This window comes from Borostomias antarcticus, assembly GCF_949987555.1.
Source record: "Borostomias antarcticus genome assembly, chromosome: 11".
NCBI lineage: Eukaryota > Metazoa > Chordata > Actinopteri > Stomiiformes > Stomiidae > Borostomias > Borostomias antarcticus.
In genome coordinates this window covers 18,349,165-18,368,880 of record NC_140244.1, presented here as the reverse complement: position 1 = coordinate 18,368,880, position 19,716 = coordinate 18,349,165, and the positions used below count along the sequence as shown (strand labels likewise).

The window sequence follows — 19,716 nt, the reverse complement described above, 5'->3', positions numbered from 1 at the left end:
TGGGCTACTATTAATGCTTGTTTCAACACTTTGACATTTAAAAGTGCCTTATTAATAATACACATTATTATTGTTATTATTATTATTATTATTATATTATATTGGGAGGACAATTTCATGTTTTTCAGAAACTACTACATGGGTCCTTATCTATATCTGGGACATGGTTAAACGCCTGTGCCCATGTCTCCAACGAAACCGAAAGGAACCCAAAAAAGTGATTGATCGCGGAGGTTTACTGGGCTTGAATGGACTGGAGTTTGGTGAAATCCTAAGCCGACAGCAGCAACCCTTGACAGAGAAGGAAACCGGATCCGAAAACGGAAATTCAGTGATGTTGGAAACCACGGAGTTAAGTGGCATATCGGCAGTCCGCTAGCCAACCAGACTTTGTCAACGAGTGCGTATTTAAACACCAATAAACAACACAAATCCGTTTGGATAATGAACGCAGCCCGACCATGAGTAACTCCTGCGGACCTTACTTGTTGCTACAGAGAGGGATTTGCTCGTCTGAGGATCCTCCTAAAGAAAATGATCAATGGTAGGTTGCTGCTGACCAGCCACGGTTTCAATATCATTACTCATATATAGCCTAATAATTGCTCCACTCTGCTTCAGGGCTGTGTCTGGGCTTTAAATAGGCTACGGTAATCCTAAGGAATCTTTCCAAATGTCCTGAGCATGCCATATTTGGAAGTCATTGTGTCATTAAATAATATATGTATAGTTTAAACATCCATAATGTGCTTGATATGTCTACTAACAGAGAAATGTTTCCACCAGTGTGTGAACGGGCCCGTGCTCTGTAGCGTCGTGGTGGTTCTACTGTTGGTGAGCGTCTCCCAGTCCTCCAGTAAGAGCACGTGTAACTACTCGGAGATAGTGCACACATACAAAGAGGTCATCCTCGTTGATCTTAAGAATTTGGTATGTAGCCTACGGATCGTTAGGTTGTTGATTGGGTATGCATGGCAATGGGATGGAATGTAACGATTGTGCGTAGTTTATAAAGGCCTTTTGTATCATAGTAATTTCACTTAACATGAATCATGTCAAAACATGAAAATGTTTAACCGAACGTTAATTGTCAGAGGACATAAAGAGTTGTAAGCCAAGCCGTATAAGTGCGAATGGAGAGTGTAAATGCTCTAATATAACTTTGGTCATAGTGCCCTCCTCTGTTTGCCTCGCCACGGCGTCATAGGCGTAGTGATTGAAGTATTTAGTCTGCTGATTTGACTGTATGATTATGATATTTGACAGAGTTGTAATACCCGACTTCAGAAGGTAAAAATAGCCTACGAAACATGCATTTGCTCCACCCATGCACTAAAACAGCACTAGAGTCAGCAGCAGATTAGCACAACTCTTCAGCCAGGTAACAGAACTAGTTAGTGAAATGTGCTGGTTTAGTGCATGGGTTGGGCCAATACACGGTTAGTATTTTTATTTTCTGAAGCCAGGTTTTACACCTCTGATATTTAATAAGTAGTTTGCTTCTTACAGAATATGACCACCACATTTAATCCAACTAAAGAGAAGGGCCGTTGTCCCTCAGAAAAGGTATGTTACTCCTCAATGTGTGTGTGCTGTGTGGACAGTCATTGAATGAAAGGCCCTCTTGTTTCAGCACCACGGACAGGGGACACACCCCTTGTGAACACGATTGATGATGACTCCTAACTCACCCGATCCCGTAATTCTACAATAATCCCCTGTGTTTTGTCTTGTCCAGCAGTTAAAGGTTGTTGGCTCCATCTATGGCATGACGCAGACATTCCTCTCCCTGGACTCGCAGGACGGCATGGGGAAGCCTGTAGAGATGATGGCTCAGCTCATCACACAGAGCTGCACACACATCACATCGGTGAGGCCAAACACAAGAGACTCACCAGATAATCCAAACACAAGAGACTCACCAGATAATCCCCTCTCTTCTACTCATGATTCATCTCCTTACCCGATATTGCGGTCATGGATATGTGCTGGATGTGATGGATCATTTAGAAGCTTAATGCCGCTGTGTGGTTTCAGGGGGCAGAAGCCCAGGGGAAGGAAGAGAAGAGGCCCAGGGGAAGGAAGAGAAGAAGGATCAAACTCATCAGTGCGTTGATGAACTGTTGGGAGAAGCTTCTGAGCATGTACACTCCCGAGGAATAATCTGGAAATACTTTTTATGCCACTGTTACATGTAGTGTTTTGTCTTGTTCTTCGTGTGTCCTTTGTCTTGTCCAGGTGCAACCAACTGAGACCTGTCGTAACACCCCTTTGCTACATTTATTTTTTGACATTCTGGGCTCAGCAATAAGCAGAAGTGTGATGATAATAGAAATGTTGCTCAGAGACCACATACCTCCGCCCATGAATGAATTTCGTGGCTGTGTGCGCGTCCATGTGAGCAGGACATGTTTGGTATTGCTGCAATTGTTAGGTTACTCCATTGACAATTAATTTTTGTCGGCGGAGTTACCCCACTTATTTTTACCCTGGAGAAATAAGCAGTCCTGAGCCTAAGTCCAAAAATGTCTGGAAGCGAATGGGCGGCCATGTTTGGGCAGCTCTGTGCCACTCCCCTCAGGTTGCAGTCAGCGGGGGGCAGTGCGGTGCACTCTGGGCTCTCCCCCCACACCCCCCAGTCCAAACCCTGTGTCACTAATGCCCCCACACAGGGAGCTGGTTTTGTTCTAAGTTTTGTTTTCATTCGTGGACCCGTGACTCAGATCTGCTCCAAAATTTACTGGGTTCTAAGTTGGCCCATGCTACACTCCTCCACCGAGTTTCATGAAAATCAGTCCAGTAATTTTTGCGTAATCCTATTCCAAATAATTAATGGCTGGGCGTGTTTGGGCGGCCCATGGTCCCACCCCGTGATTTGGATCCGTTCCCAAATTTAATGGGTTCTCAATTGGACCATCCTACACCCTTTCACCGAGTGCCATGAAAATCGGTCTAGTAGTTTTTGCATAATCCTGCAAACAAACAAACACGCTCTGTTGCTGGGGCGGAGGTAATATATATGAACAGTGTATTATACATGCATGTTGCAGAAGGGTACACTTTCTGTATATCGTTTTCAACCTGCATTTTCAGACATTCGTTTATTTTGTGGAGTAGGATAACACTTTCCCAGTTCTCATGGTGCTGCCCTTTTGTATAGAACACAGATAAACTAGTATGTAATCTAAATGAACATATTGTTGTTCCTTTACAATGTAACCCAAATATATTTAGTAGTTTTATGGCCCACTCTCTCTCACTTGTGTTTTTCTCTGTCATAGCTATAGCAGTTTTATATTTTATAGTATTGTCTTTGTGAGACAGATATTCCCTTGGTGCTGTACTGTCTAACATATACTTTTCATCTGCTTTATAAGCTATCAAATAATAAATGTCTTTCAAATTACTTCATCTGACAAATTACTTCATCTGACTTCAATTTTGTTCTTCGCTGCCCATTCATCTAGCCTTTGTGCCTCCAGGCGCATTGATGAGTCAGTCGTGATGTTGGATATGGGGATTGCTCTTGACAGCCCGATGTCATCTGCATATCCCACCTCAAGAGTATCCTCAAACACAGCATCCCGGGTGGCCATGTAGAGGAGGAAGACATATGGGGAAACTACCCCCCCTTGTGGCATCCCAGCTGTTACTTCAGTCCAGGAGCTGTAAACCCCATTTGCCACCACTCTTTGTCTCCTCTCTGTGATGTAGCTGTGTAGCCAGGCTGTCAGAGCTGGGTACAGTTCCAAGTCCAGTATGTTCTGCATCAGGGTCACATGGTCAACTCGATCGAACACCTTTGACATATCCGCCAAGAGTACTCGCACCATTGTTGGTTCAGAGTCGGTTTCAGTGAGCCAGGTGTGCATTGCTCTAACTAAAGCCATTGTGGTATTGTGCTTGGGCAGATATGCATATTGGTTTTTACACACAGCCATAACTGTGGGCAGGAGCTTTTTCAAGACAAATCTTTCTATTGTTTTACCTACTCAAGAGGTTAGAGAGATGGGACGCCACTCTGTGATGGAACCAGGGTCGTGGCCTTTGGGTATGGGACAGACATTTGACTCTTTCAATATGTCAGGAACACACCCCTGTTGGTAAGAGCAGTTGACCAGATGTGTGATGACCGGAGCCAGGTCCTCTGCCTGTTCTTTAAGCAGCCAGGTTGGAATACCATCCGGCCCGCTTGCTTTTCGGGGGTCCAGCTGAGTGAGGGCTAGCTTCATCTCACCTATGCTACAGACATCACTTTGTGTGGGAGGTCTGGGTAAGGGGAAGACATGTTCTGTTTTTTTCCCCTGTGTAGCACATTGAGTTTTGTTTCAAGTGCATTACAAATAAAATGTTGTTATTATTATTATTATTATTATTAGGTGGGCTAACTTGTAGAAGCTAGCCCAACTTGTGATATTCCCACTATTTCTTTCTTTATTATTATTATTCTAGTTCTCCCCACTTTTTTGAACCTTAACTAGTTCTTCATACTTTGTGCTAGAAACGTAATTCAAACTTTAAAATGTTCATGATGTTTAGCTGTTTCAGGGGTCCATTCAGATTTTTTGATATTTTTTATAGTTTTTAGTAATTTGACTTTTAAAACTATTTTTTGTCCCATTGAAACTGCTTGAAACTGCTTTTGGAATGTTCAGAAACTTTATGTTTTTAGAGTGGTGGCAGCAGTTGCTTTGAAAATATTCACACATTTTGTAAACTGCTGGCACTCCTACAGTTTTGAAAGCTCACACACATATTATACATCAAAATGTTCACACAACTGTGCTGATTCGTACAATGTAAGTATCTAAGCCGTGCGACTTATAGTTTTCGCTGTATGACGATTTGTTCGGCAACTGCGCTCTCCATTGAAACGTATGGGCCCACACTCTACCTTTTGAGCTGCTAATTTTGCATTTTTACCCTTTTTCTAAGCCTTAAATGTTCAGCATTTTCTCAGGATTCCTACGGTGTCAATATCTAGGCTGTGACCTTCATACTTTTTGAGAGAGAGCTGTCTGAAGCCAACATGCCTTTGCATTGAAGTGAATGAGAGGATGCTCACAGTGTCAGTTGGGATTTGAATTTGGGGACACGTGCAGGCTCTCTGTACAGGCACCCTTTTATGACTACTGTGGTAGCATTCATATTCATTCCTTCCTTCCTTCCTTTCCTTCCTTGCTTCCTTCCTTCCTTCCTTCCTTCCATCCTTCCATCCTTCATTCCTTCCATCCATCCTTCCTTCTTTCCATCCTTCCTTCCTTCCATCCATCCTTTCTTTCTTCCTTCCATCCATCCTTCCATCCTTGCTTCCATCCTTCCTTCTTTCTTTCCTTCCATCCTTGCTTCCATCCTTCCTTCTTTCTTTCCTTCCTTTCTTCCTTCCATCCTTCCTTCCTTCTTTCCTTCTTTCCTTCCTTCTTTCCTTCCTTCCTTCCTTCCATCCTATCTTCCTTCCTTTCTTTCTTTCTTTCTTTCATCCATCCTTTCATCCATTCATCCATTCATCCATCCATCCTTTCTTTCTTTCTTTCTTTCTTTCTTTCTTTCTTTCATCCATCCATCCATCCATCCATCCATCCATCCATCCATCCATCCATCCATCCATCCTTTCTTTCTTTCTTTCTTTCTTTCTTTCTTTCTTTCTTTCTTTCTTTCTTTCTTTCTTTCTTTCTTTCTTTCTTTCTTTCTTTCTTTCTTTCTTTCTTTCTTTCTTTCTTTCTTCCATCCATCCATCCATCCATCCATCCATCCTTTCTTTCATCCTTCCTTCCTTCCTTCCATCCTTCCAACTGCGCTCTCCATTGAAACGTTTGAGCTGCTCATTTTGCATTTTACCCTTTTTCTAACTCGTCGCCATGCCTACAGTTTTTAAGCTACACGGACATGACATATAGCCTAAAATGTTCAGCATTTTCTCAGGATTCCTACGGTGTCAATATCTAGGCTGTGACCTTTATACTTTTTGAGAGAGAGCTGTCTGAAGCCAACATGCCTTTGCATTGAAGTGAATGAGAGGATGCTCACAGTGTCAGTTGGGATTTGAATTTGGGGACACGTGCAGGCTCTCTGTACAGGCACCCTTTTATGACTACTGTGGTAGTTCCTTCCTTCCTTCCTTCCATCCTTCCTTCCTTCCTTCCTTCCTTCCTTCCTTCCTTCCTTCCTTCCTTCCTTCCTTCCTTCCTTCCTTCCTTCCATCCATCCTTCCTTCTTTCCATCCTTCCATCCATCCTTTCTTTCTTCCTTCCATCCATCCTTCCATCCTTGCTTCCATCCTTCCTTCTTTCTTTCCTTCCTTTCTTCCTTCCTTCCATCCTTCCTTCCTTCTTTCCTTCCTTCTTTCCTTCCTTCCTTCCTTCCTTCCTTACTTCCTTCCTTCCTTCCTTCCTTCCTTCCTTTCTTTCTTTCTTTCTTTCTTTCATCCATCCTTTCATCTATCCATTCATCCATCCATCCATCCTTTCTTTCTTTCTTTCTTTCTTTCTTTCTTTCTTTCTTTCTTTCTTTCTTTCTTTCTTTCTTTCTTTCTTTCTTTCATCCATCCTTTCTTTCTTTCTTTCTTTCTTTCTTTCTTTCTTTCTTTCATCCATCCATCCATCCATCCTTTCTTTCTTTCTTTCTTTCTTTCTTTCTTTCTTTCATCCATCCATCCTTCTTTCTTTCTTTCTTTCTTTCTTTCTTTCTTTCTTTCTTTCTTTCTTTCTTTCTTTCTTTCTTTCTTTCTTTCTTTCTTTCTTTCTTTCTTTCATCCATCCATCCATCCATCCATCCTTTCTTTCTTTCTTTCTTTCTTTCATCCATCTTTCTTTCTTTCTTTCTTTCTTTCTTTCTTTCTTTCTTTCATCCATCCATCCATCTTTCTTTCTTTCTTTCTTTCTTTCTTTCTTTCTTTCTTTCTTTCTTTCTTTCTTTCTTTCTTTCTTTCTTTCTTTCTTTCTTTCATCCATCCATCCTTCTTTCGTTCTTTCTTTCTTTCTTTCTTTCTTTCTTTCTTTCTTTCTTTCTTTCTTTCTTTCTTTCTTTCTTTCTTTCATCCATCCATCCATCCTTTCTTTCTTTCTTTCTTTCTTTCTTTCATCCATCCATCCATCCATCCATCCATCCATCCATCCATCTTTCTTTCTTTCTTTCTTTCTTTCTTTCTTTCTTTCTTTCTTTCTTTCTTTCTTTCTTTCTTTCTTTCTTTCTTTCTTCCATCCATCTTTCTTTCTTTCTTCTCACTTCATAATAGTAATAGCAATAGTGTTTATAGTAGTTATTCAGTATTTACAATAGTTAGTAGTTATGATATTATTGGCAGTAGTTGTTACAACCATCTTCAGCAACTAGCCCACCTCACATTTTCTCCAGGAAATGTACTTTCTAGTTATTGTTGTTGTTATTATTATTATTATTGTTATTATTATTATTATTATTATTATTATTACTACTACTACTATTACTACTACTACTACTACTACCTGCAAATGGAGTGAACGGCCCCTTTAATGAATGAGCTGTCTTTAATCATGCCTGACCCAAAAGAGCGTGGCACGAGACCTTTGCAGTTTAACTTTGGCACTTTGTAAATCAAAGTCAATCCTACTGGAAACGATTCCCTTGCTAGCAAACATCAAATTCTTATTTTGGACGCTGATATCCAGAGGTACACAAACGCATTCTGAGAGTTGAGACCAATACATCCATGATTGAGACCGACACGGACTGTGTGGCCTACGACAAGGACCCCTGAGGACCCCGTCAAAGCTAACCTCCGCTCGGTTGGGCTCTCGGTAGTGTCAGCTATCATGGCTATTAACGTTAAAACATTTTCATTTGTTATATTTTGTAATATATTATGCACCGCAGAGGCCGTCTTTGAAGATCAAGTTGGGAAGTTTGATTGGTATGTAGTGCTAGCAAACTTTAGCTAATATGCTATACATCTGCTGTTGTTAGTAAGCTAGCATTGCTAGCTAGCTATGATAGCTTAGCCTAGGTCCAGCCCATGGGAATTCAGTGTCAGAATATAGCTTGCTAGGTACTCTGGCTGTACACTTTCAAGATAGTGATCCCAGTACATTCTATTGCCATTAGACAGATTACCTAGTGTAGTTAAGTGGAAAGTTAGCTATTGATATCCGATTGTAAAAATGAAATGCCAAACTATAGTCTAGTTACACGTTAGCTAACTACTGATAAGAGTTTCACAATTTGAATATCAGACAAAAGACAGGTGTTATCTAATCTATGATGGTTTTCTAAAATGATTCTACTAGCCTAACCAACTATGAACCTGTTTGCTGGTTAACGTTTGACGAACTGTGGATTATGTCTATCATATCTGTTATTTCTAGGAGACAGCAATACGTGGGCAATGTGCGCTTTGCCCATTTTGACACGCAATCTCAAGCGTCTAAAAAGCTGCTTCTAGCAACGGAGAAGAATATCTTTGCATCACTCAATTCCAGGACTGGTGACATTTGTGAGTAACATTTGTGCAAGCAGCTATGGTTAGAAGCAACTAACGTTAAAGTGAACTACATTGGATTTCACCTTACTAGCACATGTAAATGTATACACCTCTATAGACTATTTATGCATTCTGACCATATTTCTCACAGCTTGGAGACATGTGGACAAGACCGGGTCTGAGGGAAGCATAGACACACTTCTGGTGCATGGACAAGGTGACCACAAACCCTTGAGATTTTAATTTGCTGTAGTACAGTCACCCTGGAATGTCTTTAGGTTGCAGCGAAACATTCTGCATGAGAAATAATGGTTGTGAGCGAGACTTCTCATAGAAACCTGTTATTCACGAAGACAGTATTAAATTTCCCTTTCTACTTGACAGCTGCTTTTTGATTCTCTAACTTGTCCTGTCCTGTCCTAAAGATGCTGTGCTGGTTGTTGGTAATGGTCGCCTGCTTCGTTCCTGGGACACAAACATCGGCGGTCTGAACTGGGAAATGGTGCTTGACACTGGAAGGTGATTAGTGTTTTAACTGAGTTTTACAAATGGAGAAGTGGTCGCTGTATAATGTTACTTAATTAGGTCTCAAAATCATTAACTAACGCTTAACTGAACCATTTCAGTTTCCACTCAGCATGTTTGGTGGGAGTGCAGGACACTGTGAGGTATGTGGCTGTGCTTAAGAAAGCTGCCATTTCCTTCCACTATCTCTCCAACGGACATCAGAAATGGGTGGAGAATCTTCCTGACAGGTCAGCAGCCACACCTCTACTGCAGCAGGACAATAGACATGTAAAAAGTATATAAAGATTGTTGCTTAAATATATTTTTAACGCTTGTGGTATATAGAATATATGTTTTTTGTGACAACATTTGAATTGAGAAACTTATACTAAAACTGTCAAATGGAACTATTGGTGCCCCCGTTGTGTTGATGATGGTCTCTTCTCCCACAGTGATGCTGTTCATTACCAGTCCGTCTACTCCGGAGGAGAGGGGGAGCTTTACGTTCTGGGGATGGTTCCTCATTCACACCTTGCGGTTATAGAGTACAGCATCGAAGACGGAGAGATCCTGAAGCAGGTATTATTCCATGGCTGGACGTACACTTCCTGCTATTCTAGTACTGCCATAGGGCTTTGTCCATTCCACTTTATAATTAGCCTATTCATTACGTGTATTTTGTGGAATATGTAATACTTGTCTAAGCTCCCTTGTTGTGATTTGTATCTTTAGAGATCAGTTGAAGCTCCGTGGCTCTCCAGTGTACAGGCGAGCTGTGTGGTTGTGGGCCAAGGGAACCTGGTGTGTGTCGACCCCGCCACCTTGTCCCTCTACACCCTACCCCTTCAGACAGGGGAAGAGATGAGCCAAATACTCCTGCAGGTATCAATCTACTAACCAAAATAACTTCCTCTTTAGCTTTTACTGTTTCATCAGAAAGTGCCAAGCTGTGAAATACCATGTTGCTTGAATGAAACAATATAGTGTCAAATGTTTTTATTATATTAATGTTTGATATATGTTTATGATGCAAGAAACAGTATTTCTTTACCCCTGTCCCTTCTGTGTTTCCCCAGTCTCTGGACCTGGAGCTAACGCCAGGCTTCCAGCCCGTCCTAGTGTCTTCCCAGCCCAACTCAGCGCAACCCCCACTGTCCGAGTTCTTCCTTCAGCTGGGCCCGGACCATCACCTTCTGTTGCAGTTGAATGACGGCCTCATCGCTACCCTCAGAGACTTCAAACCTGTATGTAACTTCATTCAACATTGTCAGTCTGTAATTACCTCCGCCAGGCCTACGTTTTTGATGCCGTGTGTTTGTCTGTGGTTTTGTCTGTTTGTTTGTCTGTCAGCAGGATTACGCACACAAAAAAACGTTAGAACAATTTTTCTGACTTGCTGGAGGGGTGTAGCGTGGGCCAAGGAAGAAGACATTATGTTTTTGAGCCGATCCGAAATCACAGGATGGATCCACAGATTATTTTTCACTTTCGTTAACATTGTGTGTGAGAGTGCATTTGGCCTTGTTATATTATGCACAACAGTGCCATCTTGTATTTATTCTTGATATTGCGAGAGAGGGCATTTTGCGGATCCACAAATTATTAGCAGTGACTAGAAGCTCTATAGTTTGGTTAGTTGGTCGGTCGGTCGGTCGGTTGGTTGGTTGGTCCACAAAAATTGGGTGTGACTCTTGTGGCACATGCGAGCTGTACATGTACGTGTACATGGTCGCAACTATTGTGAATTCGCGCTCGGGCTGCATGGAGCAAGAAGGTCCTGGGTTCGATTCCCGCTTGAGACACAGTTAGCACCGGGAGGCGAGTTCTCCCCAGGATTGTCTGGTACCCAGGTGGGGTATCTCCTGGGCCTTTCTGTGCAGAGTTATCCCCGTGTTTGCAAGGGTTTCCCCTATAAAGAACCCAAAACGAAAAACAAGCAGAAGAATGATAGATGGCTAACACTGTCCGTTAGGGCTGGGTATTGAGTCGAATTTCAAGAATCGATTCGATTCCGATTCACAAGGTTCGGAATCGATTATCACGATTCGATTCGATTCAATATCGATTCGGTTAGTGTTACTAAAACTTTTTTTTTTTTTTTTTGCTGTAACCTTAAAGGACAATGCTCGTTTTTGACAACCTGTACAATATTTACGACATATTATAAGACCTTATAATAGCTTATAATACCTTATAATAAACGAAATAGCTTCCCCACTTGCTCCAGCACGCTGTGCGCATGCGTGCTGGAGCAAGTGAGGAAGCTATTTCGTGTCTAAAGATGTTTCTAAAGATCATATTACAGAGGCATGTGAAAAACCACAATAGGCCTACGCTCTATGTAAGCACAACTAGCGATTCATAAAGACAGATTGATGAAAACAACCGTTTCGCGGCAGAAAATAGATTTTTAGAAACTGCATTCTCGGTGCCCCCACCACCGCCATTACATGGATATACTGGCTCGCGCTGGATTTTACATTTCTTCTACAAGCCTCCGAACTACACCAAAGTGATCTCGGTGAGTCAAACGTCTTATAATATGTCGTAAATAAGGTCCAGGTTGTCAAAAACGAGCATTGTCCTTTAATTAAGTTATGCAACACATCAATACTAGGGCTGGGTATCGATACTGATTTCCAAAAATGAATGAATCATTGAATGAATGAATGAATGAACTATTCATTTATTCATTCATTCATTAAATAAAAGATCGATTTTGGGATTCATGAATCGATTCAGAATCGATTTTTTAAACCCAGCCCTACTGTCCGTCCCTGACGAAGGTGGACAGGAGCACTCGGACCGGTCCGCGGGTGCGCCTCACGCCTGCTTCTGGCTGCCCTTGAGGGAGGGAGGACGGGATTGGTTAAAGGCAGAGAGACACATTTCATCGGTGGACGCTCCTGTCATTTGTGTGTGTTATTGTTTTTCACTTTCATTAACGTCGACATAGACTTCCTTCTCTAAACTAGAAAAACCCACACCACTTAGACATTCAACAACGGTACATGCTGCCGACACGCACCATGGGCATTTTCTTGTTTTACAATATTACAGTGCTCCTGTACTGCCATGCTTGTGCGTTCAGCCATCCCAGATTCAGAAACAAGGCTTATATGAATTCTCTGAGTAAAACAGATTTTTTTTTGTTTACTTTTCAGGCTTTCCTGGCTTCATTTGCAACTACTGGCGAGAAGACTGTAGCTGCTGTTATGATGCCCAAAAATGAAACTGTAAGTCATTGCCAGTTCAGTGAACTCCTCCATTTCACCGGCTCTTTCTTTTGCTTCCATCCAACCTATTGCCCTGTTTTTTTTCCTAGGCTTGCACTGTTAACCTCTTCAGTGCCGACTCTGGCCGCAGGCTGTTGGACACCACTGTGATTTATCACATGGATCCTACTGGAGGGAAACCACACAAGGTGAGAACTCCATTTGGATCAACGCCATCTTTCCACAGAGTGAGCAGCCTACCGTGTTTTGCGAGGGTCGACTCGTGTGCTTTCTTTGCAGCTGTACGTCCACGCCTTCCTCAAGAAGGACGACTCCGTTGGCTACAGAGTCCTGGTGCAGACGGAAGACCACGCCCTCACCTTCATCCAGCAGACCGGTACTCTTTCAACTGCTCTGCACCGCAACCACTTTCATTTGAATGCTTTATTTCAGCATCAAATCAAACTTTATTTGTATAGCGCATTTCATACACGGAGGCAACACAATGCGCTCCGTGAGGTGCATGGGGCAGAGTGTCAGTGTATCACGGCTGTATCGTAGCTGTTTTAAACAGCCGGTGTGTGTTTCCCGTTTCCTGTCTTCTGTCCTGGGCTCATGCAGGCCGTGCCGTGTGGACCCGAGAAGAGGCTCTGGCGGATGTGGTTACCATGGAAATGGTGGATCTACCGCTCACGGGGACCCAGGCTGAGCTGGAGGGAGAATTCGGCAAGAAGGCTGGTAAAGAATTCAACTGGGCCGGCGCCACCATGCTTAACATCGCCGTCTAATATGCACTCAGTTACCACTTTATTAGGTACACCTGCTCGCTCTTCCAAACAGCCAATCACGTGGCTGCAACTCAATATATCAAACATGTAGATGGGGTGAAGGGGTTTAGTTGTTGATCGACCAAACAGAATGGGTAAGAAGAGTGATCTAAGCCGCTGACCGTGGCGTGATTTGTTTTTGCAGACGTGGTGGGTCTAGCATCTCACGCTCTACAGTCAAAATGTCACGCACTACGTTCTCTAGGGTTTGCAGAGAATGGTGCAACACACAAAACGTCCAGCGAGCGGCATTTCTGTGGCCGAAAACACCTCGTTAATGAGAGGTCAGAGGAGACTGAGGCTCGTTCAAGCTAACTGAAAGGCCTCAAACGCTCAAATAACAGCTGTTTGCAACAGGACACCTTGTTGAATCCATGGCAAGAATAATTCAGGCTGTTCTGGAGACAAAAGGACCTCCTATCTGGTACTAGATGGGTGTATCCCAATAAACTGGCAACTGAGTGTATATTTAGTTTTTGGTCCAACATCCAAACCCATGTTTTTATTTTTGCTTGTACGCCTGATATTTCTGTCTTTCCTCAATCTACTTTTTAATCTGTCTGTCAATGGCTTCACTTGCATTGTTTGTCTTTTGTACTTTCTAATCGCTGCGCTTGGATCCAGCCATTCAAGGTAATGTTGAGCGCTGTCCTCGTTCCCTTAGCATAGCTTCGGCTGCACTGTTTTGAAATGTTAAAATGGCTCTTTGTTGCTTGCATGTGATAGATCTATTTTAATCTTAAAATTAGAGGACTGCACAGGTCTACCCTCTCCACCCTGATTATGTCCCAAATGTACCATGCCTATGAAAAGCATTCACCCCCCCAACATCGAATCAAATGGATTTAATTTAGTTTTTTTTGTCACTGATAAACAAAGTACTCCATAATGTCAAAGTGAAAATTAAAAATTTATAAATTAAGTTGAAATTAAAAAAACTGTAAATAGTTGATTTCATGAATATTCACCCCCATTGCTCTGGCAAATAAACAATACTTTTTCTCAGTAGTCACATACAGTAATTAGTGGAATGGAGTCCACCTATGTGCAAACCCACCCCCCCCATCTGATCATATGATAAACCCATCTGATAACCTCTCTAATCACTGTGTGTGCGTGTGTATGCGCGTGTGTGTGCGTGTGTTTGTGCGTGCGTGCGTGTGTGTGTGTGTAGATGGCCTGTTGTCCATGGTGTTGAAGAGACTGTCCTCCCAGCTCATCCTCCTACAGGCCTGGCTCGCCCACCTGTGGAAGCTGTTCTATGACGCTCGCAAGCCGCGCAGCCAGGTCAAGAACGAAGTGACCATCGAGAACCTGTCCAGAGACGAGTTCAACCTGCAGAAGATGATGGTTATGGTGACTGCCTCTGGCAAGGTGAGACCGTCAGCTAGTGTGTGTGTGTGTGTGTGCTAGTGTGTGTGCGTGCGTGCGTACATGCGTGTGTGTGTGTAATGTGTATGTGTGTAACACTAAATTCAAATTCATTCATTAAAGGAATTCTAGTTCACCCCAAAATACATATCACCATTATTTTCCCCAACCTTGACTGTAGTTCATTCCCCTTGATAGCCATCATGAGTAATGAGACATTCATTTTGTTCTCGTTGGTCAAGCTCTTTGGGATCGACAGCAAGTCAGGCAGCATATTGTGGAAGCACTACCTGGAGAATGTTCAGCCAAACGCAGCCTTCAAGCTGATGGTGCAAAGAACCACCGCACACTTCCCTCATCCACCACAGTGCACTCTGCTGATCAAGGACAAGGTAGGATAATCGCACTAGAAACAGCTGTCACTGGCGAATAGCCACGGTGCATCTTTTTTGTGTAGGAATCAACCCTTTTCTGTTCTCTGTTCCATTTTTGTATCGTATGCTGTGTAGGACACAGGATTGGCCACTCTCCATGTATTCAACCCCATTTTTGGAAGGAAGAGTCATATCTCCCTGCCTGCCTTGCCTCGACCAGTTCTCCAGTCTCTGCTGCTGCCTCTGATGGACCAGGACTATGCTAAAGTTCTGCTTCTCGTTGATGACCAGTACAAGGTTGGTAGGCCAAAAGTGGACTGAGAAATGGAGCGCTGAATTCGAGCCCCAATTGTGATGTTGATCAACGTGGCGCGTCAGTTGCTATGCTTTGAGGTTGAGGAGCTTTTCTTCCTGTAACCTGTCCCCATGTTTGTAACGCTAACCACACAGTCTTCCCTGTCCTCTTCTCTCGTCCTTCCATCTCGCTCCAGGTGACCGCGCTCCCCTCCACCAAGAACGTGCTGCAGCAGCTGCAGGAGACGGCCTCCTCCATCTTTTTCTATCTAGTGGACTCCAGCCAGGGAAGACTGAGCGGGTACCGGTTACGCAAGGCAAGTGAACTCTTAAGAAGAACCGCTAGGATCTCTATTGTACAATTGTTATTGTTACTTTCATTTCACTTCAAACCTTTATTTTAACTCGTAGGGCAATTGAGGTTTCCCTCATTTCCAATGCCGACGAGCTCACAAGCAAACACAAACATCAACAAAACATAAAGCAATTGACAACAATAATACAATTAAGATCCAAAACAGTGACAAGTTGATGAACCAATGTCTAGAGCCATGTCTCTGAACTCCGTATCGGAGGGAAGCAGCTCTAGCTTAAATGTTTGTTGGAGAGAGTTCCAGGTATACAGAGCATCATAACTGAATGCAGCCCGTCCAAGTTCTGTACGAGAACGAGGAACCTTAAAAACAAGAAGATCATTCGATCGAGTCTGATGAGTGCTTGAAAACGCGAGGCGGTGTGTAACGTGGCTGTGTTGGGCAGGACCTGTCCACCGAGCTCATCTGGGAGGTGGTCATCCACACAGAGGTGCAGAGGATTGTCGCGGTCAAGGGGAAGAGGCCCAATGAGCATGTGCACTCCCAGGGAAGGGTGATGGGAGACAGGAGCGTGCTCTACAAGGTAAATGCTCACTGGTTGCATTGCATCACTACTGCAGGGGTTAAGTGCTGTATTAAAAAGAGGAAAAAGGTAGTCATAAGTGAATGATTGCTACAGTATGTGTCTGAATGTTTTGGTATAGGTTGAATCTGGGCATAATCTGTGCTCATGTGTTCACTCTCTTTAGTACTTAAACCCTAATCTACTGGCTGTGGTGACCGAGAGCACGGACACGAACCAGGAGCGTAGCTTTGTGGGGATGTTCCTGGTGGACGGCGTGACTGGACGCATCATCCACGAGGCCATCCAGAGGAAGGCCAGAGGGCCAGTGCATTTTGTCCACTCCGAGAACTGGGTGGTGGTGAGTAACACGACCCACAACCCCCATCGCTTAGAACTAATAAAAATACTGGACATGTATGACTTTCTATGGCATTTATCTGTGGTATTGTGTTAATTGATGCCCAGCACCTATTGTATAACCAACACTATTGCTTATTTCTTCTGGCCTGTTTTTTCTTTCCTCATCAAATCCTTTTTCTAACGGTCCCTTAGTACGAGTATTGGAGCACAAAGTCCCGGAGGAATGAGTTCTCTGTGCTGGAGCTCTTTGAGGGGATGGAGCTCTACAACAGCACTGTGTTCAGCTCGCTGGACCGCCCCCACCTGCCACAGGTGCTTCAGCAGTCCTACATCTTCCCCTCCGCCATCACCACCCTGGAGGCCACGCTCACTGAGAAGGGCATCACCAGTCGCCACCTACTGGGTACGTGGCACCAAATAACTATTTGTCAAACTGAGTTGTAATTTAATTTAAAAATCTAGCCTAAAGAAATATATAAATGTAATTCACCCATCAATTTCATTTGATAAATACCTTAAATAATAAATAGGTTTTCCCCTTCCTGGATGTTTTTTGTAGTGGGGCTGCCATCAGGAGCCATCTTGTCCTTACCTAAGATGTTTGTGGATCCACGGAGACCTGAGGTTGTCTCTGAACACAGCCGGTTAGTGTACCTACATTTTCCATCTGTAACGATAATACTTTACCACAGTCTGACAATACTTTATCCCTGTCAAACAAAAATGCTTCTTTTTTTTTCCAGTGAGGAAAACCTGATACCGTATGCCCCAGAGATGCCGATTCGCACAGAGTGGTTCATCAACTACAATCAGACCGTGTCAAGAGTGCGGGGAATATATACTGCCCCCTCTGGCTTGGAGTCCACTTGTCTGGTGAGTCTGTGCTAGTGGTATTTACAAACCTTAAATGATGTTGTCTGGACTAAAAAATTATTGAATGTGAGATAAATCAACATCAACACACGATAGATTTAACCTTGACTTCTGTCACCAGGTGGTGGCTTATGGTCTGGACATCTACCAAACCAGAGTCTACCCATCCAAGCAGTTTGATGTGCTAAAGGATGACTACGACTATGTGCTGATTAGTAGTGTACTTTTCGGCCTATTCTTTGCTACTATGATAAGTAAACGCCTGGCGCAAGTGAAACTGCTCAACCGAGCTTGGCGGTAGTGTTGCCAGATGGCCAGCGGATCTCTGCTGCATGGATGAGCCAGTCCATGGATCTGGAGAGCCTGAGAACCGTCATCATCTCAGCCCGGAGCAGAGCGCAGCGTTCCATGTGGAGTTACTGGGGGAAATGTAAAAAAAAAAGATTGCTGCAAAGCTTTTTCTGTGCATTTGTTTTTCTAATTTATTTTAACGTTCAAATTCAAGAAATGTCAGGTCACTGGTTTAGCAAGATGTTTATAAGTTGTTATAAGTGTTAAATCTGATTGACAGATCAGGTGTAAAATGTCTCTTTTTTGTTTCCTGCACTGGACAAGAGGTTTATTTGTGCAAGTCAGAGCAAATAAATGTTGTTGGTCAGACATTCTGTCCATTAATCTGTGGTAGAATCAAAATAACAAACTAAATAAATGTTCAACACCGTTTTCCTCATTTGGAATAAAAAATTGTTTTTCATTGATCAGATTGTATCATTGTGTGAAGCGGAGCCTACTGTACTTGAAGAACCCTTGGTTTGAAATAAACATTTTAAAAGAGTGAGATTACCAAGCAATTATTTTCCCACATTCTACTCCTTGCAATTTTTGTGATGTATTCAATAAACTTGTTCGTCTTGAATTGAAAGTAGAATTTCCAGGCTTTTTACTGTGCAATTACTCAGATCAACTCCCTGATCTACAGTAGCCCAGGCCTATGTTAACATTGACAGTACTCTGTGAGTACGGGGTCGGACCTAATGAGAAGGCCAGGTTCGCTGACGGGGTATGAGCAGTCGGACCTTTGGCTCGGCCATATTTTTTCATGTAAAAAAAAAACTACTAGCATTCTACAGAATCTCAAGATGGCGTCGAGTGGAGGAGATGTAGAACCAGAGTGGGCTGCTGCAGTACGACCGCTTTTATCAGCCTCGTACACAGCATTTGAAACGAAAGAGCTACCTCAGCTAATAGGATCTATAATCAACAGGTAAATGTGCCACCGTTTGCGGTTACGTCTCTGTTAATAAGAATATCTACTAAACCAGCCAGTCGGCTAACGTTAGCTAGCTAGCTATCCATTAGCACAGGTGAAGTGGCTAACAACAGTTAACGTGAGCTAGCTACGCTAGCAATTGGAATCTGCTTCATCATCAGGCCGAGCAGACCAGCAAGCTAGCTAGTCAACTTCCCGTTCGCTTTAACGATACCATTAGCTATATACAATATATTTGAAGAGAATATGGAACTAGCCTGTTAACGCTGACAGGCTAACGTTAGCCACATTCATCATGATGTTGTCAGCTAGGGTTTAGGATCTAACGTTAGTCTAGCTAACCCTAGCCAGGCATAGCTGTCGTAGCATAGCTAACGCTAGCTGGCTAGCTAACGTTACCTAGCTAGCTCGACCACTGCAAAACAATCTTAGCGAAGTGAGCTAGATTATAAGACATAGCCGCAGTACATTAACGACAGCGGTAGCTAGATAGTTAACCGATAATTGCCTATAGTTGGCTGACTGGCAAGCTAGTTAACTGTCAAGCAAAGTTCCCAGAGCCAGGGCAATTTTTTGATTTGAAGACAGTCTCGCTACATAGATAGCTCAGTTAGCGTACATGTCTACGTCGTTAGCACTGCTAGTGAGTGTGAGCTAACGTTAGGCAGCAACGTCAATGCTTTGCTTTGGTTGAGGAATCGAAATCGAAAGTCCAGAAGGCCATGTATCCAGAATGTGTTATGTTTATAAACAACAAAGCGATGGAATTGGACTGTAAACATTTTGCTTTATCTGTTAACATCGAGTTTCGAGGACCCAAATGACAGTTCACCAAACACCTGCAACATGACCCCATGACCATGTTAACTATAGTTGAATCCCATGACAGTGCTAGGATTTGTAGTTGGCCAGCATTAACTTGCTATTCTAAATCTCAACTAGGCATATCATTAGAATAATAAAGAGTATAGCTATATCTATATTAGTTTAGGCTAATGTTTGTTGACTGACGCCTTGGTTATATATGGACACCTAGTGTCTTGTATTATTATTCATAGCATTAATAGTCAACTCGGCTATAACCAGGTCCAACCAGCTCTCTAATCGATTTGCGCGTGATTACATGATCAGACTGCTGTCACGCTCACCCTGAAACCGTCCTGCTGTCAAGAAAACATTCTATGTATGTTGAAGGCCAAGACGTTATTGCTTGAAACTTGAAATGTATGTTACGTATGTTGTGGGCAAATACGTAATTGCTTGAAACTTGTGTATGTTGTATGTAATATGT

At 42.9% G+C, this 19,716-nt stretch overlaps 2 protein-coding genes across 2 annotated transcripts in view; both read left to right on the top strand.

The window, feature by feature from the left end:
- Positions 1 to 7,736: 7,736 nt before the first annotated feature.
- On the top strand, positions 7,737 to 17,646 carry emc1 (ER membrane protein complex subunit 1). The gene is made up of 22 exons (XM_084445250.1): positions 7,737 to 7,888; positions 8,340 to 8,467; positions 8,607 to 8,672; positions 8,881 to 8,974; positions 9,082 to 9,210; positions 9,415 to 9,541; positions 9,695 to 9,844; positions 10,039 to 10,206; positions 12,127 to 12,198; positions 12,288 to 12,386; positions 12,478 to 12,574; positions 12,799 to 12,915; positions 14,179 to 14,378; positions 14,618 to 14,767; positions 14,885 to 15,046; positions 15,241 to 15,360; positions 15,803 to 15,940; positions 16,107 to 16,280; positions 16,475 to 16,685; positions 16,842 to 16,926; positions 17,026 to 17,155; positions 17,277 to 17,646. Exons 1-22 carry the CDS (start codon positions 7,791 to 7,793, stop codon positions 17,454 to 17,456), a joined length of 2,895 nt encoding a protein of 964 aa, XP_084301376.1. The 5' UTR covers positions 7,737 to 7,790; the 3' UTR covers positions 17,457 to 17,646.
- A 648-nt stretch (positions 17,647 to 18,294) lies between these two features.
- Positions 18,295 to 19,716, top strand: part of ubr4 (ubiquitin protein ligase E3 component n-recognin 4) — a gene marked incomplete at its 5' end in the record, with an annotated part of 54,721 nt that continues 53,299 nt past the window's right edge. The window contains one exon of the mRNA XM_084445966.1: positions 18,295 to 18,419. Coding sequence (XP_084302092.1) covers positions 18,295 to 18,419 — 125 coding nt within the window. The remainder of the gene's footprint in view (positions 18,420 to 19,716) is intronic.